The 26,939-nt window shown below is 34.0% G+C and overlaps 1 protein-coding gene across 4 annotated transcripts in view; it reads right to left on the reverse strand.

Annotated features, from left to right (window-relative positions):
- Positions 1-1,306: 1,306 nt before the first annotated feature.
- LOC129747376 (uncharacterized) overlaps positions 1,307-26,939 on the reverse strand; it is a 175,490-nt gene continuing 149,857 nt past the window's right edge. For all 4 annotated transcript variants that reach the window (XM_055741551.1, XM_055741549.1, XM_055741552.1 and 1 more), the window contains 2 exons: positions 15,663-16,278; positions 1,307-2,159 (listed from right to left, as the gene is read on the reverse strand). In XM_055741551.1, coding sequence (XP_055597526.1) covers positions 1,840-2,159; positions 15,663-16,278 — 936 coding nt within the window. In that variant the 3' untranslated portion in view covers positions 1,307-1,839. The remainder of the gene's footprint in view (positions 2,160-15,662; positions 16,279-26,939) is intronic.

The raw sequence follows: 26,939 nt of genomic DNA on the forward strand, positions 1-26,939 counted from the left end.
TGGCGACCAATTTCGATGGGCGTACCATCTTTCAACGCGGTTAGAGTGAATAACTTCCTACCTTGGTCCTTGCTACGAATTTTGATGACATACCATGATTTGCGTTTTTCCTAGTAGCCTCCTTCCACCTTTCCTGCGTGTTCCTCTACTGATTTCCCAATCACGAACGGGTTTTTGGGAAGCGTATAACCTGGTTTAGCACGTAAAAACATATAATAAAGTCTCCCTCGCAGGTTTTCCGTGTCCATCCATTCTGGGACAGTCCGCCCAGGATGGTCTCCTGGTGAAGGACTCATCACCGTTTCACTGACTCACGCATCCAACAAAAAAAAAATCAGTTGCCTTTTAGATCCGAAATTAGCACACTCTTAAAATGCGACTGGTCGGCTCGAAGGCAGAGAGTGAACTGATTATTAATCATCTCTCGCGTTTTTAAATAAAAGAACATTTATAGAACACCACCCCGGTTTCAAATACTTACATTACGCTTTCGCCATAAATTTATTGATTGGAAAATTCCATCGTAATCTCAAGGCAGATCGGTTACTGCGGATAGTTCGACTTCTAAATCTTCCCTGCTGCAAACCAGAAAATCTGTCCAGTTCAATCCACAAGCTGAAACATAATAACACCTACCCCTTGATGTAGTATCATAGGGTGAAACCAAGGGGCACATCTGGCACACGAAGCCCAAGGTGGTTTTAGTGGGACGAACCCACACACGGCAGCAAACACCCGGCTGTTATGGTTTGAAGTCAAATTTCCATCTTGTAAAAAAAAAAAAAAAAAAAAAAAATAACACCTTTAAATAACTTTTTCTTACATCACGTTTAACACAACTACCGCCAAAATCGCCTAGTAAAGAATTGGGAAAATCTAAATCCAGCATAAGCTTTAAACGCTGCTCTTTAGAATTTGCCATTTTGAACTCTGAAAATAAACACAATTACAACTCGACATTCACTTGAAATTCAAGTGATCGGGTAGTGAATATTTTTTCTCACTTTAAATTCAAGTGACGACTGAAGTGAATGTGGATGAATTCACTTGAAATTTAAGTGACTGCCAACTGAAATGTATATGTCGCACTTGAATGGAAGAAAATCACTGGATTCTTGTTTTTAAGTGAAAAATCAAGTGTATTTTAAGAGTGAATTTGGGTTCAGTGTAACCCCAGATGGTTATATGAGAAAAAGTTTCGACATACAGATCAGGAAAGACCTACATCAAATCAAGAACACAAATCCCTATCTTTTTAGAAGTTGGAAGTTGGAAAACCGTTCGGATATAATAAAGTACAAAAACATTTTGAAGTCTGTTTTATTTCCATGTTTATCATTTCTCCACAAACAAATTTAAGTGATCCTTAACAAAACAGTTTAACTGCGTCATGGTAGTCACTATCTTAAGCTAGGTTTATAAATACTCAAACAGTCATTAAATCTCAACGTGATTGGCTTAGATTGTGTATAAATTGTAACATTTTTCGTTTGCTGCTTTTCTTCCTTTCGATCGAGTTAAATTTCCTCCCATACGATCTCAAGTTCTTGTTCACTTTTTAACGCCGGCTCCTTGCCTCTCAACGACCCGTTAACTGGTTTGCCTGGTTGTCATTTGACTGTCATTCATATCCACACCGATCACATTTCGATTCTGCAGCTCCCGTTTGGCGGAGCAATAAATCAAGCTTCCGCCACTATCTCTTGGCCTTAGAAGCTACCGAGCACACACATTTACAGCATATTTAACAGTTTAGAGCATAAATTAAGCGTTGTGTTAAGATTGGCGTCGATCGACCCTCCCCTGCTCCCATTTTCCCTTTGGGTGGAGCAGAGCACTCTAGCCGTATCTTCTTTTGGGATGATGCAGTCCGCTACCGGGTGCTGCCTTTTTGTGGCAGAAGTGTTTCATCGTGGAGTTCCAGCGACCTTCGTGGCATTCGAATGCGGACACCGATTGCAAGTGTGCTGGAATTTCGAAGTTGTCGCTGCACTTGATCCGACAGATCGTTCCATTCGGGACGTACAGGTCGTTGGAACCGTCCGAATCTGGGTTGTTCATTTCGCACGCAAATCGGCCGTTGTTCGGGGGAATCGGGTAGCTGCAGTCGGAAGTGCCGTGCGGGGCGTCGTTGTCGTACGCGTAGTCATCGGAGATATCTGTGAATAATCAAGAAAAGAAACCAAGTTTATACAGACGCCTCGGCTCAGGGGAGAGGGGGTTGTGCTCAAGGGAGAAAACATTATTTTAATCATATAGCATAAAGTTCAAGGAATCCTGGAAAAAATGAAACTAGAAAATCACAATTAAAACATAAAATACAACAGGCAAGGGTCCCAAAGACCCCCCACCCTCGTTAAAAAATATCTCGAATAGTTTCACTATAAAAGAAGTAAGTGGGCCCTCTAAAGTAAGAACTGCAGAGTTTTCCCGCATTTTAGTTGGTTGAGCTAATCAGCACAAACTGTCAATATCTGGACATTTAATTTCATTTTTTTTTAACAAAGAATGTAGTTTGCTTCACTAGTCCACTTTACTTTGAACACTAGGGTATGTCCGAATGAATCCGAATGAATCTGGGGAATCTGGGATGACCACAGTAAGTAATACATTATTTTCTCGAATTTATAGAATCAAAAATATATTTAAGGAATTGGTGCGCGAATTGAGCAGAATATATTAGGAATTTCCCTCTCAGCAGATTGTAGTACAGCGGTACGAGGGAGGTAATAACAGCATAGGTCAAATAGACCATGGATACCCGAAAGATTATTGGAGCTTGAAGCAAAATCCATTTGGAAATCATCATTGAAAGTCTTAAAGCTAAGTATTCCCTCTAACTTTAACTTCTGCTTCGTCTCAGATTTGCAACAAGTGCTTTAGGTGTTTTAATTTTTGGTTCTAGATCATTGAAGTGAATTAGATTTTGCAGAACTGGAGCGATAGCGATTTTTTGAATTTATGTTTCGTTATTAAACTTTCATTGAAATTTTGTGCTTATTCTAAGACACTTCAAGGATATATATTTTTTTCTTTGGAATAATGAAAAGCTTTTAGAACAGACAGACATTAGAGAGAAATTGAACAATTCACCAAATAAATAGATTTGTATGATTTTAAGCTTGGAAAAAACTTAATACTTCTTTTTTCATTCTATTCTGATCTAAATTTTGTTAACGTTTGTTGAATTATTGATAAATTAGGAAGGTTTGGCCCTATGATTGAAACGGTTTTTTTTTTGTCGAAAAGTTAGCTTTCAACTTTTTGCGATTCAGATGTTTGATAGACATAAATTCTAGAATTCAGCTTACGTTTAAGAAAAGTTTAGAATTAGTTATAAAACAAAAATCGTGCAAACAAAAAGAAAACTTTCCTTTATTTCCATTTTTATAAGCTATTATAAACTAAGTTCAATTTTCACCGAGAAATTGGTCTTTGAGGTAGCCAAACTGTTAAAATAATAATAAAAATTTCACTAAATTTCACTTCAATTCAATCGAAATTTTTCAAAAATAACTTCCATAATTTATTAAATTTTATTTCTCTAAACAGTAAACCGTATTTTGAGAATACCTATATATAACAGAAAAATTCAGTTATAGTCATTATGATTTTCTTTAATGCTCATCAGTACTTTGATTGAAGAAATTATCAAAATTCATATTGATTTTATAGAGGCGAGCCAGTGGAAAGATTGAAAAATTCACGAAGCCATTTAGGGAGGATGAGAAGTACTTTTTCATTGAAGACGTTCTAGTATTCTTTAAAAAAGGTACCAGGTAAGGGGCCGTTCAGATACCACGTGGACAGAAAAATGAGATTTTTGACCTCCTCCTCCCCCTCCGTGGACAATCGTGGACATTTGGCAAACCCGTACCCCCCTCCCCGGATGTCCACGTGGACACATTTGAAAAAGTTTTTATTTTAAATACCTTTAATTTGAGTTAGAAAATACCACTTTTTGCCTTTTTGTTATAGAAATGGCTGATTTTAAAACCGAATAAGAAATTCCAGATATAAAAAATAATTTAGAAATTTTAAATATCTCTTATTATCATATTTATCACTTACTTTCCAAGCTACTTGCGCTTTAATAAACGAATTCAGTATCAATTTTTTAAAGAAACTAAGAAAGTGTTGTACGCATAAACGCAATTGTTTTACAAAACATATAAAATCGCGCTTGTTGAACACTTGATTCAAGAATAAACAAACTATCATAAACATGAAATCCTCATTGTTTTTTTTTAAATCTCTTAGAATCATACAGCAGGTAGTTATCTGTAATTTAAATAAAAATCTTGCAAAAAGTTTAAGTTCTTCATATATCTATATTAGAATAAAAAGAACCCGAAAATAGTTTCTATTAATTGGTGCCATTAAGTTCAAACAAACTAAGTTCCATGGAACAAATGCAATGAGATTCAAAAAATCTTAGATCATGGTAATTTTTTTTTTCTATCAAACAAATTGATAAAACTTTAATGCAAAATGAATTTGTAATAAAGTTATTCTAAAAAAAACTATCCTTTACTGAAATTTTCATCTCAAAGAATGTTACTAGAAAATCCAAATCCAACCACGTAATCACTAAAATCTCACAAAAGAGACTTTTTACAAAATTACAAAATTAAACTAATTAAAAAATAAAGGTGCTAGCCCAAGGTCCCATGCAAAATTATGGCCGGATTATACTATGGAAAGGGGTCGGGTAACAAATATGAAGTGTGTATGGAATAACGTGAATTTTGTTCTAGATGAACAAAAAAAAAACAGTTTTTCACCAATAATTTTGGTATTTAACAACTAATTTCTCTTATAAGTAGAGTGTTTTAAATCTTTGATTATGACAATATTTCATCTGAAGAACGCATTGCGATTAAAGTTATCATAAACTGTTATTAAGCTTCAAAAACGAGAATATAAGCATCACTTAACGATCATTCACGTATTTATCGAAATTGAACCTTCTGAATCTAAGTTTCGATACTTAATATCATTTTTTACCATAACCCTTATCGAAATGGGACTTTTGAATGACCTATTTGTCATAATTAAAGCTTCGTGAATAACTATAATGAAAACAAATCGGCCGATGGAGACTCAAGTAATTGATGTTAAACTGGGTTTTCATGTTCCTTCCTAAATCTCATAATTCCATACAAATTTCAGGCTCATGGCGCCATCTATTTCCCTGATCCAATCCCTCAAATTTAGCATTAGACTTTGGGCTAGGCCTAGGATCTCAGCATGGGGGTAGGCTAAATAGCGGCACGTTATACAAACATACGGGAAAAGATTTTCATAAGTCGACTGAATTGGGCGCTCTAGTGTCCATTAACTAACTGTTAATAGATCGAAGCCTTTTCAAATTATCATTTATTTATATTTTCCTTTGCAATTGAATATTAAAAAGATTACAGGGTGGCCAGCGAACCGGGAAAACCGGGAAAACCGGGAAAAAACCGGGAATTTAAAATGAGACTGGGAAAACCGGGAAAAAACCGGGAATTTCAAATCAAAACCGGGAAAATTATTTATGGATTATGGATTTATGGATTATGGAATCTTATTAAATTCTAAAATACATTCAATTTATCATGACGGAACTTTCTCTCAGAAACTTTATAATCTATAGTCGTTTATTCCAGGGTTGGTAACCATTTGGGAGAAGCAGGAAAGTGTCGGGATTTTATACATATTAATGAGTAAAATGCCGGAAAAAGTTAGGAATATTTGAAATATTGAGATTTCTCGACCACAAACTTAGTTTATTTCTTAGCTCACGCGTATTGTGCTCTGCAGTGAATATAAAAAAGTTTTTAAATTAAAAAAAAAAACGCTTAACAACTGTGAAGTTTTAATACGTTAAGTTTTGGTAGTTAACTCTTATAGCGTTTATTAATTAAAGATTTTTTCATTGTGCACTTTCCTTGCGAATATCTGGAAAAAATAAAACATAAAAATCTGAATGAAGAAATAAGTGAAAGGAGTTTTAAAATGTGAATTGTGATGTGAATTCATAGGTTGAAAACAGACAGTTTTCTATGGAACGAAAACTAAAATTATAACTGGAATTATTATACACTAGTCCGGAATTGACGAAGTTCGAGTCTGTATCAGGAGCTTATTTTTTTCTGAAAAATACGTTATGCTGAAACGAAACTTGGAGAAATTAGCAGAAATCTAACAAACACATTTAAGCTGAGGGAGTTATTTTGAAGAGTCCAACTAAAATATCAGATTAATTTGATGAAAAAATTTTAATTTATATAGAACTTTATAAGAGAGATATGAATTCAGTTATTCATCCATGAAGTCTTACCCCGGTCGACAAATTTTCTTAAAAATCTTATGATCAATGGTAGTTTTTAAATAGATTGAACAATGAGAATTTTTTAAGTGATTTTACTTTTTTTCAGCTGTTTGCAGGTACCTCAAAATTTAACAAAGAATGTAGTTTGCTTCACTAGTCCACTTTACTTTGAACACTAGGGTATGTCCGAATGAATCCGAATGAATCTGGGGAATCTGGGATGACCACAGTAAGTAATACATTATTTTCTCGAATTTATAGAATCAAAAATATATTTAAGGAATTGGTGCGCGAATTGAGCAGAATATATTAGGAATTTCCCTCTCAGCAGATTGTAGTACAGCGGTACGAGGGAGGTAATAACAGCATAGGTCAAATAGACCATGGATACCCGAAAGATTATTGGAGCTTGAAGCAAAATCCATTTGGAAATCATCATTGAAAGTCTTAAAGCTAAGTATTCCCTCTAACTTTAACTTCTGCTTCGTCTCAGATTTGCAACAAGTGCTTTAGGTGTTTTAATTTTTGGTTCTAGATCATTGAAGTGAATTAGATTTTGCAGAACTGGAGCGATAGCGATTTTTTGAATTTATGTTTCGTTATTAAACTTTCATTGAAATTTTGTGCTTATTCTAAGACACTTCAAGGATATATATTTTTTTCTTTGGAATAATGAAAAGCTTTTAGAACAGACAGACATTAGAGAGAAATTGAACAATTCACCAAATAAATAGATTTGTATGATTTTAAGCTTGGAAAAAACTTAATACTTCTTTTTTCATTCTATTCTGATCTAAATTTTGTTAACGTTTGTTGAATTATTGATAAATTAGGAAGGTTTGGCCCTATGATTGAAACGGTTTTTTTTTTGTCGAAAAGTTAGCTTTCAACTTTTTGCGATTCAGATGTTTGATAGACATAAATTCTAGAATTCAGCTTACGTTTAAGAAAAGTTTAGAATTAGTTATAAAACAAAAATCGTGCAAACAAAAAGAAAACTTTCCTTTATTTCCATTTTTATAAGCTATTATAAACTAAGTTCAATTTTCACCGAGAAATTGGTCTTTGAGGTAGCCAAACTGTTAAAATAATAATAAAAATTTCACTAAATTTCACTTCAATTCAATCGAAATTTTTCAAAAATAACTTCCATAATTTATTAAATTTTATTTCTCTAAACAGTAAACCGTATTTTGAGAATACCTATATATAACAGAAAAATTCAGTTATAGTCATTATGATTTTCTTTAATGCTCATCAGTACTTTGATTGAAGAAATTATCAAAATTCATATTGATTTTATAGAGGCGAGCCAGTGGAAAGATTGAAAAATTCACGAAGCCATTTAGGGAGGATGAGAAGTACTTTTTCATTGAAGACGTTCTAGTATTCTTTAAAAAAGGTACCAGGTAAGGGGCCGTTCAGATACCACGTGGACAGAAAAATGAGATTTTTGACCTCCTCCTCCCCCTCCGTGGACAATCGTGGACATTTGGCAAACCCGTACCCCCCTCCCCGGATGTCCACGTGGACACATTTGAAAAAGTTTTTATTTTAAATACCTTTAATTTGAGTTAGAAAATACCACTTTTTGCCTTTTTGTTATAGAAATGGCTGATTTTAAAACCGAATAAGAAATTCCAGATATAAAAAATAATTTAGAAATTTTAAATATCTCTTATTATCATATTTATCACTTACTTTCCAAGCTACTTGCGCTTTAATAAACGAATTCAGTATCAATTTTTTAAAGAAACTAAGAAAGTGTTGTACGCATAAACGCAATTGTTTTACAAAACATATAAAATCGCGCTTGTTGAACACTTGATTCAAGAATAAACAAACTATCATAAACATGAAATCCTCATTGTTTTTTTTTAAATCTCTTAGAATCATACAGCAGGTAGTTATCTGTAATTTAAATAAAAATCTTGCAAAAAGTTTAAGTTCTTCATATATCTATATTAGAATAAAAAGAACCCGAAAATAGTTTCTATTAATTGGTGCCATTAAGTTCAAACAAACTAAGTTCCATGGAACAAATGCAATGAGATTCAAAAAATCTTAGATCATGGTAATTTTTTTTTTCTATCAAACAAATTGATAAAACTTTAATGCAAAATGAATTTGTAATAAAGTTATTCTAAAAAAAACTATCCTTTACTGAAATTTTCATCTCAAAGAATGTTACTAGAAAATCCAAATCCAACCACGTAATCACTAAAATCTCACAAAAGAGACTTTTTACAAAATTACAAAATTAAACTAATTAAAAAATAAAGGTGCTAGCCCAAGGTCCCATGCAAAATTATGGCCGGATTATACTATGGAAAGGGGTCGGGTAACAAATATGAAGTGTGTATGGAATAACGTGAATTTTGTTCTAGATGAACAAAAAAAAAACAGTTTTTCACCAATAATTTTGGTATTTAACAACTAATTTCTCTTATAAGTAGAGTGTTTTAAATCTTTGATTATGACAATATTTCATCTGAAGAACGCATTGCGATTAAAGTTATCATAAACTGTTATTAAGCTTCAAAAACGAGAATATAAGCATCACTTAACGATCATTCACGTATTTATCGAAATTGAACCTTCTGAATCTAAGTTTCGATACTTAATATCATTTTTTACCATAACCCTTATCGAAATGGGACTTTTGAATGACCTATTTGTCATAATTAAAGCTTCGTGAATAACTATAATGAAAACAAATCGGCCGATGGAGACTCAAGTAATTGATGTTAAACTGGGTTTTCATGTTCCTTCCTAAATCTCATAATTCCATACAAATTTCAGGCTCATGGCGCCATCTATTTCCCTGATCCAATCCCTCAAATTTAGCATTAGACTTTGGGCTAGGCCTAGGATCTCAGCATGGGGGTAGGCTAAATAGCGGCACGTTATACAAACATACGGGAAAAGATTTTCATAAGTCGACTGAATTGGGCGCTCTAGTGTCCATTAACTAACTGTTAATAGATCGAAGCCTTTTCAAATTATCATTTATTTATATTTTCCTTTGCAATTGAATATTAAAAAGATTACAGGGTGGCCAGCGAACCGGGAAAACCGGGAAAACCGGGAAAAAACCGGGAATTTAAAATGAGACTGGGAAAACCGGGAAAAAACCGGGAATTTCAAATCAAAACCGGGAAAATTATTTATGGATTATGGATTTATGGATTATGGAATCTTATTAAATTCTAAAATACATTCAATTTATCATGACGGAACTTTCTCTCAGAAACTTTATAATCTATAGTCGTTTATTCCAGGGTTGGTAACCATTTGGGAGAAGCAGGAAAGTGTCGGGATTTTATACATATTAATGAGTAAAATGCCGGAAAAAGTTAGGAATATTTGAAATATTGAGATTTCTCGACCACAAACTTAGTTTATTTCTTAGCTCACGCGTATTGTGCTCTGCAGTGAATATAAAAAAGTTTTTAAATTAAAAAAAAAAACGCTTAACAACTGTGAAGTTTTAATACGTTAAGTTTTGGTAGTTAACTCTTATAGCGTTTATTAATTAAAGATTTTTTCATTGTGCACTTTCCTTGCGAATATCTGGAAAAAATAAAACATAAAAATCTGAATGAAGAAATAAGTGAAAGGAGTTTTAAAATGTGAATTGTGATGTGAATTCATAGGTTGAAAACAGACAGTTTTCTATGGAACGAAAACTAAAATTATAACTGGAATTATTATACACTAGTCCGGAATTGACGAAGTTCGAGTCTGTATCAGGAGCTTATTTTTTTCTGAAAAATACGTTATGCTGAAACGAAACTTGGAGAAATTAGCAGAAATCTAACAAACACATTTAAGCTGAGGGAGTTATTTTGAAGAGTCCAACTAAAATATCAGATTAATTTGATGAAAAAATTTTAATTTATATAGAACTTTATAAGAGAGATATGAATTCAGTTATTCATCCATGAAGTCTTACCCCGGTCGACAAATTTTCTTAAAAATCTTATGATCAATGGTAGTTTTTAAATAGATTGAACAATGAGAATTTTTTAAGTGATTTTACTTTTTTTCAGCTGTTTGCAGGTACCTCAAAATTCAAAAGTAATCATAACAATACTTCAAATTATCATTTGATTGCTAAAACATTTAAATTTAAAAAAAAATCAAATAATTTGTTTGTGTTTTATGTACTAAAACACTAAAAATTGTCAAAAACTATCAAAACGTAAGTTCAAAAATCAAAATCAAATTTCTGTGTGACGACATAACCTCGAAGAACTTATTTTATTTGGTTTCGAAAATATTTTCTCCTAATTGTCCTATGCGGGAAAAATGCCGGAAAAAAAGATGCCACCATTTTATTCAATGAATTGATAAAGGCACAGAAGGCAAATGATGTAACAAGAGAAATTTTTTTGTGTGTTTCCTGTTTGCATTACTTACAAAATCGAATAAAACATGCATTTTTTAGATAGGACAGATAATCTAGAACTCAGCGCATTCTAATATAAATGTTAAAGGTATAAATAAAAACATGATTCAGTATTCAATATGAGAACCGAAATAAAATATCAGATTGCTTATCATGAATAAGGTTAATCTGTATCTGTTTTTAGAATTTTAGAAGGAAAATATCAGAATATCAGTCAGTAGATTTCAATAGAAAAATTTAGAATTAAACTTGAAATTTTAAAATTATTATATGGCATCATATCAAAACTATGATTTTTCCATGCAAATAATTAAGTATAGCAGTTTCTCTTATAAAAAGCGAAGATGGTATGAAAGACTGAAAAGAAGATAACAATTTTCGGTTGAGGTTCGGACAACTAGATTTATTTTCTTACCGTATTACGATCACCGTTATTCGAATAACCTTTGAGTTTCAAGATTAAACTAAAAAGAATTATGTCCTCTCACACTTCTATATTCAACTTGCAAAAACATATCTTCAGTTTTGGTCAAAAAACCTTTTGGACATATTTATTTGCGCATTTTCAAACCAGGGAATCCATAAAATCTCATTCGGGAAAACCGGGAAAAAACCGGGAATTTGAAAATGGAAAATCGCTGGCCACCCTGGATTCAGAAACACATTTAAACGCTTTTACGAATAAGTGTTTCCTACTTTTTGGTTTTTTTTTTTAATAACGCGCACGTGATCGCATAAATTTCGAATGAAATTGTTGCAAACCTTAGGTCTGCTTATAAAGGCCTTTTTGTATTCAATGCACTTTGTTTTTTGGGAAGAAATGGATCTATTTTATCACCAAATTACACTATTTGTTGAGATTCTCAACATTCTTAGCAAATTAGGCATTAATTTTAAGATTTTGTTCATGTAGCTGACCATAAAATTTTGTGATGTCATAACCCTTTGCAAAACTCTGTTTAATAACATGGCGTGTTGTGTCGTCACGAAACAGAATAGCCCTAAAATAAACTGAAATCACAATTTGAAAAAATCAAAAATAGCGGTTTGTTGGTTGTCGACTTCGTCGACTTCGACGATTCGCGGAATGTTTTCCGAAGAAGTGTTTTAAGATTGTCAAGAAATCATTAATTAGATGTAAATTTTATGTAACTTTAACTTTAAGTCGTCATTTGGACCTATACTTGGTCCGTTGATTGAATAAACAAACAAACAAAATGAATAAAATGATTCTTTTCTGGAATTTTCATAAAATTTGATCGATTAAAAGAGCATTAAAAAAAACTGTTTTGTAAAAAAAATCAAAAAAGTGAAAAAAGTGGCGCGTTGTGATGTTTTGATTTCTTTTACGTATATTTTGATAACGATTCGTTCAATAAAAAAATTTCAAATTGTAGCAACTTAAATTCTGAATCTACACGCAAAATAATTTTCACTTAAAAAATAAGTGACATCTGTAGTAAATTATCGCCATACGTAATTTCATTTGAATTTTAAGTGATAGGTCAAGTGAATTCACTTAAGTGACCAGTCAAGTGAATTACGCTATGACGTTCGAGTGTAATTTATCTGAATTTCTAAGTAAGTTTCTAGTTAATTATCTCTCGCGTTTTTTAAATAAAAGAACATTTATAGAACACCACTTCGATTTCAAATACTTACATTACGCTTTCGCCATAAATTTATTGATTGGAAAATTCCATCGTAATCCCAAGGCAGATCGGTTACTGCGGATAGTGCTACTTCTAAATCTTCCCTGCTGCAAACCAGAAAATCTGTCCAGTTCAACCCACAAGCTGAAACATGATAACACCTTTAAATAACTTTTACTTACATCACGTTTAACACAAACTACCGCCAAAATCGCCTAGTAAAGAATTGGGAGAATCCAAATCCAGCATAAGCTTTAAACGCTGCTCTTTAGAATTTGCCATTTTGAACTCTGAAAATAAACACAATTACAACCCGACATAAACTTGAAATCCAAGTGATGGGGAAGTGAATATTTTTTCTCACTTCAAATTCAAGTGACGACTGAAGTGAATGTGGATGAATTCACTTGAAATTTAAGTGACTGCCAAGTGAAATGTATATGTCGCACTTGAATGGAAGAAAATCACTGGATCCTTGTTTTTAAGTGAAAAATCATGTGTATTTTAAGAGTGAATTTGGGTTCAGTGTAGAGGTATCATTTTTTTTTCAATGTGCGATATAAACTGTAAAATTTACATACAATATACCAAAAAAAAAGTTTTGCAAACGTTGTGACGTCACGCTGGAATGGGTCATGTAATGTTTTCTCCACATTAACAAAAAATCAATGGTTTTTACGTCGAGTAGAACAACTCTTTTTAAATTTGTTGAAACATAAAAATAAACAGAATTTCAGTACAGAATAGGTACTACAAAGAATAGTATATCCCATTTTTATTAAGATCAAACATCTTGCACAGTTACAAGGCAAAGTGCTTTAACTTTAAGCTCAACCATCATTTGTGAGGAATATGCAATTTATGAATAGATTCATGTTTCAAGGAATATGCCGGGTTTACTATATCTTTACTGGGAATTAAATAAATAAAACCGCCAATTTGGAAAGCACACTTTATAGGTATGAGTATGAATAATGTAATATTAATGTTAGCTTGACAATCATTTCTAAAATTTGCTTTGGTTTATACACTCTACAGTAGGGTGTCCTAAAATTGCATACCTTCTGGGAATCTGGGGGCTCACCCTTCAAATGGTAGATTAAGATGTGCAGAACAAACTTTTGTATGGGGCCGACTTAAAAAAAATCATGTTTAGAGGTTCCGCAAGCGCGATCTTTGAAAAAAGTCCACTTTCAAAAGATTTGATTTTAAATAAATTCTGGGTCCAAAAATGTTCTTAAAATTTATATATTTTATATTTTTTTATTTTGTTTGAGTTAAATACTACACGTAAAAAATGAAAAATGATCCAAATTTGTATCAAAATGTAAAACAAGCAGGCTATATCAAAGAAAAAAAAAATTTTTTTAGTCCAAAAATTATGGATTCAACTGAGCGAAATGTGTACCAAGCGTAAAATATTTTTGATACCAATGCCAACAAAAGATGCGGATTTTTGTGCACTTAAACTTTGCTGAACAAAATATGTTGTTTGTATCATCGTGTGAAGAGCTATTCGCGGTTTAATCCTTAACAAAAATCACAATTTAGGATATTTTTTATTTAATTTATCAAATTTGTCTTAATAAATATCAACTTTAAAATCAAAATGCTTGCAAAAAAAGACTTGGGTTGTTTAAGGAAGTCATCAGAAGGCCATATGCCAAATTTGAGCGGAATCGGACAACAGGAAGGGGTTCGAATCCATAATTTTTGGACCAAAAAAATTTTTTTCTTTGAAATAGCCTGCTTGTTTTACATTTTGATACAAATTTGGTTCATTTTTCATTTTTTATTTAACTCAAATAAAATTTAAAAAAATATAAAATATATAAATTTTATGAAAATTTTTGGACCCAGAATTTATTTAAAATCAAATCTTTTGAAAGTGGACTTTTTTCAAAGATCGCGCTTGCGGAACCTCTAAACATGATTTTTTTAGTCGGCCCCATACAAAAGTTTGTTTTGCACATCTTAATCTACCATTTGGAGGGTGAGTCCCCAGATTCCCAGAAGTTATGCAATTTTGGGACACCCTACTCTACAGTCTACAGTCTACAGTCTACAGTCTAAAGGCCCATTTACACTTCTCGTGAAAATAAACGTTAAAAATCTTGTTTCACGAATAACTCAACATTATGTCGAAACTAGGTTTTGTAACATGGTAGAAGATGGGGAATAGTTGAAAGATGAAATTCCAGCCGGACTCGTTCCTTGAAACTTTCTAGAACTATTTTTATTCCAATTCTTCTGCTATGATGAATTTTTGATGGTGAAAACCGGGGGAATTGAAAATAAAAAACAATTATAGAAGGTTTCAAAGAACAAGTCCGGCTGGATTTTGACTCCAATTGCAACTTTGATTTTCATTTTTGAATTTGAACTTGAATTTCAAATTTTGATTTTAAATTATGATTTTAATATGAGACACTATGGCATTTGTGACTTTATATCAACGTTGCAGCTGGTGGACAGTTATTGAAAAACTTATCCGGCACAACTGTGTTCGACGTTTACTCTTGGGCTCTAAACCACGGACATCGGCTCAGTACTTGCCAACTGAGTTTTATAAAAAGCCTTAATTTTGTTTTTCCATGAAGTGTATTGGCAAATATTATTTATATCAATTTACTAGCATATTTATTGACTATACATTCTTTTTTTGTGATATTTATTCTCATTCATAGCGCTCAAATTCAAAATATATATTTGAAAGAAATATTTATTATCAAATATTTTTTTCAGAGTTATTATTTAGGATTGTGGTTTGTTGACATTTCATTATGGTGCTTCAAAAAGTATAATGTCCTGGAATAAAAACCTTGGGAGTTGATATCGTTCCTGGGCCTTCAAAAGGCTCCATGTTAAGTTTAAGCTTATTTCGTTAGCTCTACGGAGTCGCCCAACGACGCGTAAGTTTGTGTGGAAATTTGACAACATTTGTTCTAGCGAGATTAAAAAAAAAAACTACTTGTTTACTCAAATTTAGGGATACAGCAATGACAAAAAAGTTATTAAGAGCAGGAGAGAGGTGTGTCAGTCTCCCCTGAACCATATCAACCTTCTGGCAGGTCAAGAAACAGTTTCAGTCCCAAGATTTTGATTCCGGAATTTATATTTAAAATATTCTAAGTCAAATCCTAGTGGCACCAAAATTTGCACAGTTTTTACTAAGCAAAAAAAAAGCCTTTAAGGAAAAAAAACCTTTTCCAAAGTTAGCTCCTAAAATGTTCGGTATAATGTCGACGGTATTTCTAAGGGCACCTTTTTTTTGGAAACTCACCATTGTACATACAAAACGGCTCCTCTCCTTCCCATTTCTGGTCCTCGTTGCACTCAACGTAGGCATTCTGTCGACTCGGATATCCTCCGTTTCTACAATGGAAGCTGCACCTGGAGCCCCAAATATGCCCCAAGTCGCACAACACCTTGAGGTCCTTATTTTTCGGATGATACCGACCACATTGCTTCACAACGACTTTGTAGCGCAGATCACAAGTTTGAACCACCTTTCCGCTACGCCGATTGACCACCTTCGCCAAAAAAGAATACGGACCTCCTCCATTCGAGTGGGGCAAAATGAAATTGAACTTGGCCCCAAACAGTGTTTCCAGTTCGTACAGATCCCGCGAAATCGGTTGATTCCGACAGGTGGTCAACATCGGGGGCTCGATCAGCACTCCATCTAGGCCTTTCCGAGCGATTGCGGTTTTCTCGGCGGGACACCTTATACAAAGTCCATTGACGACAGCCGTCTTGACGCCGGGTTCGTGGGAGCGTCGTTGACTGGTGGTTGCTATGCCGTTCGCCGAGGACCAGTCTGCCATGTGCCGTGCCCGGTATTGATGCTGTTGATGGTGATGCTGGTTTCTTCTGTGACCCTTCGGTGAACGGTGAACCTGGGGAATAAAAACGAAAACATTGTGGGCGGGCGAGATTAATTGACCAATTGAAAGCTATCGATGGCGGTTGATTGCACTATTTATCCCGGGGCGAGGTTGTTTCAGGTGTTGATATGCATTACCATAAACCGGAATGGCATGCATTGAGAATGGTTTTTGTTAATTTAGATTGTGTCAATCTCAAGCTATCATTGTACCTATGTACATATTTATCAAACTCTTTTTTAATATTTATAAAGGTGCCTTTAATATGTTTGTTTTTAAAAACTTTGCTGGAATATTTGCGTGAAAAATACATGTATGTATTAACACTACGGCACTATAATACCGAATATCCGGTTACACGAGTATCACCTAAAATGAAAGCAGAATTACGTTTATGTCCGATCAGTTACTTTCTTGATACTGTTTAAAATCATCGGCATTTTTACATTGAGGGGCACTTACAAAACAAGACAAGCTTTAATAATAAAGTTGGGTTTATTTTTTTTTCTATAAATATAAAAAAATATGGTCTCATTAAATACTTATAAAAGTATCATCGAGCCATGTAAAATTAATCGTTAAACTTATTTATAAATCAGCGCGAAAATATTTTTGAAAAAAAATTAATAGCCCTAGATACAGTTGCGTTAAAAAATGAGTGAAATCGCGTGAAGCTGTGCACTCACTTCGAACTTTGACAAGCTGCCATTTCTCTTTAGGTTGATATAATTTCATGAAATTTTCACACAATCTAGTTTAGCTATCCATCTAACGTTCTACAAAGTTTGAAGTCTATACAATGACTGAAAACGAAGATAAAGCTATTCCCGTAAAAAAGGGAAGTTTGGAATTGCTTCACTAAATTTGCTATATTGTTGACAATTTTCATTGAAAAATCTTGAAATTCGGTTCAAAAATATAAAAATGTTATATCTAGTACCTGGCTAAGTTTTGTAAAATTGATCAACGTGATCAAAAATGGTGACGGGTAGAAAATGAGGTTCATTATTACCCAACAGACGATTTCATTCTTTTTTGGAAGGATGTTTGTATGGACTGGACAACATCGTAATTAACGCATTCTTGGTTTTTTATTTCAAAAAATTAAAATTTATCCCAAAAAATTTCGTAAATTTCAAACTTCATTCCTGGTTTGTTTAGAAATATAAATTGTTCCAACAGAACTGGTATTTAAACACAAGAGCGAATAAAATACTCGCTTTAATTGTGTATCAAATTTGTTAATCAGTATATTTAGCAGGTCATTTTTGAAACTCTGTTCATCTTATTTTGAACTCTGTTGAAACATTTTCTAATCCTTAACAAACCAGGATTGAAGTTCCTATTAATTCACATCATTCTTTGTGATAAATTTCGATTTTGTGAAAGAAAAAACCAACACTGAACCTCGAAAATACCCAACCTTGAGAACTTTCCCCGCCAACCCGAATGAAACTCCCTCCCTACAGGTTTGGCTATTGGTGACATAGCTCAAAGTTATGCTCTTAAAGGAGAACTTACCCCCCAAAATCTGATACCGCAATAAAATAGAAATCAAAATTAAAAAAAATTACCGCCAGGTACAGGAATCTGCGAATAAAGCGGGAATAAGAGTTTTTTCCCAAAAAAAAAAACAGTTCTCCGCTTTGAACTTACCCCCCAAACCTAAATCTGCCACGATGAGGTAATAGAATCGGATTCGCTTACAACAAACCCACCCAACATTCTTGTTTGAACGCAACTGTATCTACATGAACGAATGTTAATAGTAGGTAATTATTGCAGCCCAAATTTATGTAAAAAAATATATTTATTGACAACTAGATGATCTGTACGAATTTCGTTTCGCAAGCCATTTTAAAAATGTGATAAAATAAAATGATGTTTTTCAAACAGAGTAAAATATTCCTTACACTTAATAAAAAATTCATTTTTAGTTAGAGTAAATATCCTTATTAAATAGTTGGAAAACCACCACCATTAACAACGTATCTGTTTTTTTAAACCCCTTTCTTCAATTCGTATAATTTCCAAAAAGAAAAATGTCACGAAAACAGTTGCTGGTTAGTGAGAATGACGCTCTTTCGATGCATAATTATCCGAAAACGAATAGATATCAAAAATTCCGAATAAATCACTGCGAATAAATTTTCCTTATCGATCTTATGCATTAATTTTCATCTCATAATTCCACAATACGAATCGATTCGTTTTACCGCAAATAACCCTGATGTGGAATTTATAATCCCAATCCGATGCATAATATCTGTCAATATCTAAAAACCACAAACAGTTAATATGGACGAGCCTTTTTCCGACCCCTGCCTCGAAATTGGATAATTTGAATCAATTGATCGTCCCTAAAAACTCTAAATACCTGAAATCGACTATCCGTTATTGAAAACTTCCGTGTGCGAATATTCATCTAAACCCAATGTATAGAGTATGGTTGGGTAAAAGTGCGACCTTAGTGCTATCCTGTTTTTAGAAAATTTTGCAATTGTTTTTCTAAAAAACCAAGAGCAGCATTTGATTCTTTAGACTTTTATCTCTCTTCTAAATAATTACGAAGATAATCGATCGACGCATTTGATAGCAGTAGTCAAAATGCGTAACTGCTATCGAAACGTACTCTTACCCCACCTCTGGGGCAAAAGTTCGAATGATGTGGGGTAAAAGTACGATCATTCAAAATTTCACATTTCTGCATGAAGTCAAGAGGAAAATTATTTTATATCAATTTTTGCCTACAACAGCAGCTTCTGTGTTCATTTCTGACACAAATCCTATACATAGGCGAACAACCTGAGCGAATTCGGAGTTATCTACGAAGTGTCCATATTCATCTGGTTTACGAAATCCAGTTCTCATCGTATTTGAGCAATTTTTCGCGCGAGCAGGTTTTTGTAGATACAAAAATATGCGCTGATGTTTCCAGTGTATTTTTGAAAAAAAAAATAAAATTTTGAATCATGTATATCATTCGCCCTATTTGCAGTTCGTACTATTATCCCTTAAATAATTCTTGTGATTCTTAATTTACTGTGCAAAACAGAGAAACATTAATGAAATTCTTGCTTTAGCATTCGATAGTAGTTGAAAACAACTAAACAGACACATTAACACTTTCATTGAAAGGCAAAATTTAGATTGCTCAAACATGTTTGCCGTTATTTTAAAAATTACATCATTTATACAAAAATGCTACTTTATCTCATTTTTCGGAATATTTCCAACTTTTACGATAAAAAAAATTATGTCTGAATGTAGGCAGTCAAAATCATTATCAATCCACGCAAGATTTTTGAATTTTGCTGTTCCTAGTTTTTGATAATCTTAAAACGTTATTTTACCCAGACGCAGTCGTGGTCTTGACGCGTACGGGTCGTTTTTTCGTTACTGCCAGGTCGGCTGTTGTGTTATTAATTTGGGTAGCTTCGGAAGTCAGATAGTGTTGTTCGATTATACATATGTTGTGCGAAGATTGATGAGTGTGGCAAAGTTCTACAATATTAGAATCAAAAAAGAAAATGTTTTCGTGTTCGTTCTGGGAATGAAATAGAATGCGGTTTCGAAAAATGGACTCCGCTCGTTCGCGTGTGTAATTTCGATTTTGCTGCTATGACGAAGCGTTAGCTACGCGCGGATTGCTTTGATGTTTTTTTTTTCGAACCGTTTGCGTTTTTGGGTGAAGTGATTGAGTGCGCAACATAAACCCAGCCCAGAACATGTATGGACGAGTACGAATCCATCGCAGCAACCGGGAAATTTCCAACGAAGGAAAGCTCGAAACTGGTGAGAGCGTTCCATCTATTTTACTTTATTGTTCACCTCATAAGTTGAGACAATTATGTGACGTATTTTACATTTCAGATTTATACATAATTTGTGCAAATTTAAGCGAAATTTTTAGGTAAAACGAATATTATATCCTATTAAACAATGAAAAGTTTTAAATAATATTGTTTTATTGTTAATAATAAGTGATGTCATAAGTTCAAATGTTTTCCTTTTTTTGTTTGGTAGAATAAAAGTTTAACTAATAATTATTAGTTATGTCAAAGTTCCGTACCCTGGGTTCCCATGGGTCACGGCGGCGGTGTGCATGCGTGTGATAATGATGGTTTACTATCATTGTCCTGACAGTGTCGTTGCACACATCTTGTCAAGCATGGATCATAATATGATTCAAATTAGAAGGCTTGATGGACTCCTTTATTTAAATTAAATTAGCGGTAGGTTCAATGGTGTTCCAATTTTCCATGATCCATGCTGATAAGATGAATGGGAGTTGAAACACTTGCCCTCCCTTCCGTTGAACAATGGGAAAATTTTGTAGTGAAAATATCACAATTTGCTTCATAAAGTGATACTTTTCAATAGGGCATAATCTGTTTGGTAAGGTAGTTAGCTAGTTTAGTTTCATAGAATTAGGATGTTTCAAGTTTAGCTAGGTTAGGTATAGTAATGGTATTCGCCTCCCCAATGCTCTAGAAAGTGTGCATTTGCGGTTTATGAATTTCGTTGGCTTATTCTTAAATCAAGCATTTTACAAAAACTAGAGGCTCATTGGACGGGAATGCTGTTTTGAAAATATGATATTTCATTTTGTAATACACTTTCGACATTTGTTTTACTTTTGGTAGATCTATACATTTTTCGGTTAGGATTGAAATTCATAAATCGAAGTTTAAAATAGAAAATATGATTTCGATAAGCAAGAATGAGTAGATAGTTCAGATCATTCATTTCGGACATTTAAAAACAGGTACACGGTTTATTTGAATTGAACCCCTATCGTGTAGATTGAGTATTAAAGTTTGTTTGAGAAGTTGACCATAATTAGTGATGAGGTTTTAAAGAACAGCACTGTTATTTTCCTGTTCCTTTGATAAGTTGACGATAACAATAAAGCTATTTAGAGGCGAACCAGCCTGTGGCTGAAAACCTCTCAAATAAAGATAAAAAAAAAAAAATAAAGCTATTGCTATTTAGGCTTACAGTTCATTGTTGATGAGTTTAAGAGACACCTTTTCTAGATTCTGTTTTATGATATCCTAGTTGAGTTATTGAATAACCGTGTAGTCGCGTAGTATCAATCACTTGAATATATCTTTTACTAAGCAAATCTATGATTATTTTTAAATCAAACTAGCAAGAATCCAAATTTATAGAAACGAGTAAGGTTAGGTGACAGATAGGGAAAATTCATCTATGGTAAGGCCAAAAATTAGGGAAAATAGCAAACAACATTTCAATTAATTTATGCAAAAACTAATTCCTTCCTTTATATTTCTGTTTCCTCTCCTTTTTCTCTTTCTTTTATTTTCATATACCCCTGCGCATACGATTCGGAGTCATCTGATGACTGGAAAAACACCGAGACAACTATCACGAAACCCATCACACATATCAGTGGAATTGGGGCGGAGCCACGGAGCAGACGTTCAACAGACGACGACGGAGGAAGGAAAAACATATAAGATAAGTTAAAATGATTCCTTTAATAATACAACCTTAAATGTAGTTAGTTGCGTGGGGAGTATATAGAGGCCAGTCTCGAACCCGCCCATGTCCTTCCTCCAACTGGTATCAGGAGGGGTTGGTTTATTATCTTGAACTGCATTCTATCCATATTCCATGGATATAATGAAGTGCTTGATGGTCTAACCAACGTCTCAAGATCGCTTACTATTCTACGCTGCCTCTCTAAACTTTAAATTTTCTTCTCCAAACTATTCTAATTTTCATTTCCAGCGTCAGCTCCCCGAGCTATTTAAACGCCACGAAAAAAAAAAAATTATAAGTTATGTCAATAGTTAAAATTTTTCTCCTTGTTTTGTAACCTCCATTTTTATACATCTAAAATAAGAGAAAAGATTTTTGATGTTGTTAAATTAAAAAAAAAAGAACTATTGAAAGACATTTTTTATTTCATCGAAATTATTGAATCTGATTTCAGCAAACAGCGTTGATTTTTCTTTGTAAACTTTTTATGTTTAATAATACTGCAAACTACTGTTTTATTTTACTTTTTATTTTAAATTTAAATTTTTTAACCTAAAAGTATTTTTCACATATAAGGCCGGAACAAATTTCAAATCTTTCTTTTGTCACTCGAAGTTGGAACATCGCGAGGGGGGGGACAATAAAAAATAATGCGAAAAACAAGTAAATTGGAATAAGTTGCACGGAAGCTTGCATGAAAAAAAAAATGCATACTATATGGTTGCACAAAACCAAATAATTCAATCAAATCAAGAAAACAAAAGGTGATCTTCTTAAATTTGTTTTTTGGTCTTTTAATCTTTCAGATATTGGAATTTTTAATCGAAATTTACATAAATTACTTCCAACTTTATTTATTTCCCCCTTCGGGTTTTTTGATATTTCGAAGGGGGGGGTGACAAAAGAAGAAACTGATATTTGTTCCAGCCTAATTTACTGCTATTCAAGTTAACTATAATTTCTTTTTCAGGTATCAGGTAATTTTTATGTTATATATATGTAGAATATTATTTTGAATTTCAGATATATTTTCATATCGGGGATTGGGAACTAGAGGGAATGCATCTGGGGATAACCCAAAGCAATTATTGCAAGCGGAGTGGATTGCCAACCATTGTAGGTTTCTGAGGGTTGGATGCCTTCTCTCGACGAACCATCGGCCGTGGAAGCCCGAGAAGTCAATTCAAAGGCCAAGCCACACAGCCATAGGCAGGACCTTGCTACCGATGGGGGAATCATACATACATACATACATACATCTTAAAACGTTATTTTACCCGACTCGTAGTTCTACCCCACCTTACTCTAATAACGTCCAAATCCCAAAAACAATGAAGAGACCCCTTTCGGCGACTCTTGACCCAAAATTGGATGATTGGAGTCTTCCGAAAAACGGTTTTAAATATCTCAAAAAAGGTTCATTCAATGACAAATCGGTGTTCATCAGTTGTTCGTAGTATTCTGTTCCTACTATTCGTTTTGCGCCTTGTATTTAGTTGTTTATTTGTACTCTTCAATTTCTCGGTAATATTGTGGTCACTAGAATTCCTCCTCAATTCCGCAGAATCTTATATTTTGTTTTTGAAAGACATATTTTTTTCTGTAGCGTTCAGTTATCGATTGTAAATAAGCATTGGGGTCTCGATTTTGTAACCCAAAATTTGTTAGTAAATCTATAAAGTCTCTGTTAAACTTTCCCAATTGGTATTCCGACGTGATAAGGCTATGATCATTTAGAATCCGGGCTCTTACAAACGGGTGTATTTTAAAAACTATTCATTTGATCGAAAAACTTTCAATGGAGGAAATGAAGGTGTTAATATGATATTTAATGTAAAAATATAAAAAAAAATAAATTGTCGTTGATTACAAGAAATACTTTAACTTTTCATAAAATCTCTCTTTTATCTTTGCACACATTTTTCAGTCATGAATTGAGCTATTTATTTTAACACAGAAGCAAAACCTTTGCAACATCATGATATTTTTTTTCACCTCACCAAATTCACCTGGAAAACCCAATTGGAATCTGGTTGGAAGATTTTAACATGAATTTCTTGGTCCATCAGAACACATCTGTCACATCGCGAAAAAACCGGTTGCACAGATTGCGATCAGAGGAACAACTCACTATTGTAATAGTGAGCATAATAACTATAGGTCGAGAAGACTTAGCCCTCGCTTGAAGTGTAACCTATATATGACGCTCATTAGACCGGTTGTTCTCTACGTGCACGAGACATGGATATTGCTCGAGGAGGACCTACGTACACTCGGAGTATTCGAGCGACGAGTGTTAAGAACCATCTTTGGCGGCGTACAGGAGAACGGAGTGTGGAGGCGAAGGATGAACCACGAGCTCGCGCGACTCTACGGCGAACCCAGTATCCAGAAGGTGGTGAAAGCTGGCCGGATACGCTGGGCGGGACATGTTGCGAGAATGCCGGACGACTGTCCTGCAAAACAGGTGTTCGCTACGAATCCGGTAGGAACAAGACGAGCGGAGGCGCAACGAGCGAGGTGGTTAGACCAAGTGGAGCGTGACCTGGCGAACGTGGGGTGCCCGAGGAATTCGAGACCGGTTGCCATGGACCGAGTGAATTTTAGGAATTATGTTCGTCAAGTTATGTCGTGAGACGGAATACTATGTAAAAATAACTATAGTTATTTACTTGGTGTCTACTAATCTGGCAACACTTTTGAGCTGCCGGAAACGGATTTACTGCATTGTTACGGAGTCTGCATTCAGTTATCCCCAATAACCTTAGACTTTTTAACCATAGTGGAGATCAAGAGTTCCACTCCGATGCTTGGTTTGAACTTCGTGAGCATTCTAGAGTGACTCTTTATATTTCTTAACCATTTGGGCCAAAAATAATTCAGAAAAATCCGACAGTTCATGATCTTTCAAGTCGACAATGAAGAATTTCCGAGGTGATTGTGTAAAATTATTTTTACCATGTCTTTTTGTATCGTAAATATCTCAAACACCCGTTAACTTAAAAATCTAAAAAAACAGACAAGATAGTCCTTTTCATAATACTCCTTCATACTAAATGATCATAGCATTAGAAGCGTAAATTGTGGTGAAGTTTTTTTTTTGTAATAAGGAGTGTATTCGTAAACTTTCTTTTGTGAAAAACTTAAAACGCATGGATGGAAATAGATGAAACATTTAACTGCCTCATAAAGTAATGTTTACTTGTGCAAATTTTGGTGATGCTCTGTAAAGTGGTTTTTTGATATGGCTTCCTATAAAGAAGTTTTTTTTACTTTTATTTTTTGACACCACTCTCGCCAACTATAAGTTATACTACGAACTTCCATTTTCCAAATCAAGATTATTTAAGATAACGTTTTCTATTTCTTGAAGCTTAACCTTTAAAATTACTCAAAACTTTTGATTTGGTCGAAGTTTTGACAAATTTATCCGACTGTCCTCTTTCGGCACAAAATCAACATATTTGACTTTCTATCACTCCACCACAGTTTTTGCGTTATTTCGCGAATCCAGATCCAACCGAAGAAGAGTATAAACTATGTGGGACCTATCAAAGTGCTATGCAGGGAAAATGATCGCATTTGAAGGCAGTCTTCAAGCTTCCACAGATCGTCGGCCTCCTCAAGTAATACTTAGACATAATTTTTTTTCAATTTTTTATTCTTGTTTAACACCGGATAATACAGACAAGACTTGTCAACGAAAAGTCTCTGGTTGGAAACCCAACAAGGTGCCCGCTAAGGAGTTCGTGTTGCTGTCCATTTAGGTTTTTTTTCAAAATTTCTCACCTCTAACGGTTCAAATATTTTGGGCACGATTTGACCACCGTATTTTGTTTTAGTTTATCAGTGGGCAGCTTTTTTACCACCACGAAATGAAGTCAGGTCTGTTTATTAGTCATCTAGATGAACCAGTCTGAAAAAATTACCATTTTTATCACTTCCCTCATTGAAAATTCTAGATTGCGCTTTATAAAACCCCTCACATTCCTTAACTTCATGCAAGCAATAATATTCACTTTTATTCAAATTTTAGCTCACTGTTAGGTCCTCTAGAACTCATTAAAAGATTTACCACATGAATTGTTGAATAGTTTATTTGTTTATTTGTATAAAAAATCAACGGATCACTTGTTGATCCAAATGATAACTTAATCCTAAATAACTTAAATAACCTCTTCAAAAATCACTTAAATAACATATTGTGGCGCTCCTGGTGGACGGATTTGGAAATTCTTCAAGCCCACGTGTCGGGAATTTTGTCAACTTCACGTAAGTAATTTTGACATTCCGCAACACGACTGTACTTTGAACACAATCGGCATGGAAGCCGAAAGAAGGGATAAAATTTTGCACAGTTATTTGGTAAATCCATTATGGTCTACATCAAGGCTAGCTAAACAGCTGAAATTGCCCAGAAATATCACGTTATCAAACGGTTTAAGGAAACATTGACGATGAATTCAACTCCGGGAAGGAATCAAGTCGAATCAAGTTAGCAAACAGCCAAATCGGACCATAAAACAGAATAGTGTAGCCAAAATCCGTGCTCGGAAGATATACCACCAGGTGTTGACCGGGTGTCTTTTGATGGACGATGAAACCTATGTCAAGGCTGACTTCGGGCAAATCTCAGGTCAAAAATTTTACTTGGCAACGGCTTGAGCAGATATTCCAGCCTAATTGAAATTTGTTTTTGCCGACAAATTTACACGAAAATTTATGATTTGGCACAATGACGTCGGAACAATACCAAAAATAGTGTCTCCAAAAACGAATTCTGCCGTTCATTGATCCCACGACTATCCCGTAATGTTTTGGCCAGATTTGGCAAGCTGTCACTACAGCAAAGTCGTTCAAGAATGGTAAAGGGGTCAAGTTTGTTAACTGAAATGCAAGCAATTGTTTTTTTTTTTGTTTCGATTATAGTCGTTTTAACATCTTTATGTCATTCGCGACTCATATCAACGATGCAGTTGGCTGACATTCATTGAAAAAGTATCAGATACAACCGTGATCGATGTTTACTCTTGGGCTCGAACTCACGGACTTCGGCTCAGGAAGCAACTGACTTGCCAACTGAGCTATCACAAGCCCTTCACAGGCAATTGTTTTTGGTCCAACTCTATTTATCTAAAGCAAGCTCTAGAAAAAAGGGGTGTCCA

This window comes from Uranotaenia lowii, chromosome 2, assembly GCF_029784155.1.
Source record: "Uranotaenia lowii strain MFRU-FL chromosome 2, ASM2978415v1, whole genome shotgun sequence".
NCBI classification, from domain to species: Eukaryota; Metazoa; Arthropoda; class Insecta; order Diptera; family Culicidae; genus Uranotaenia; species Uranotaenia lowii.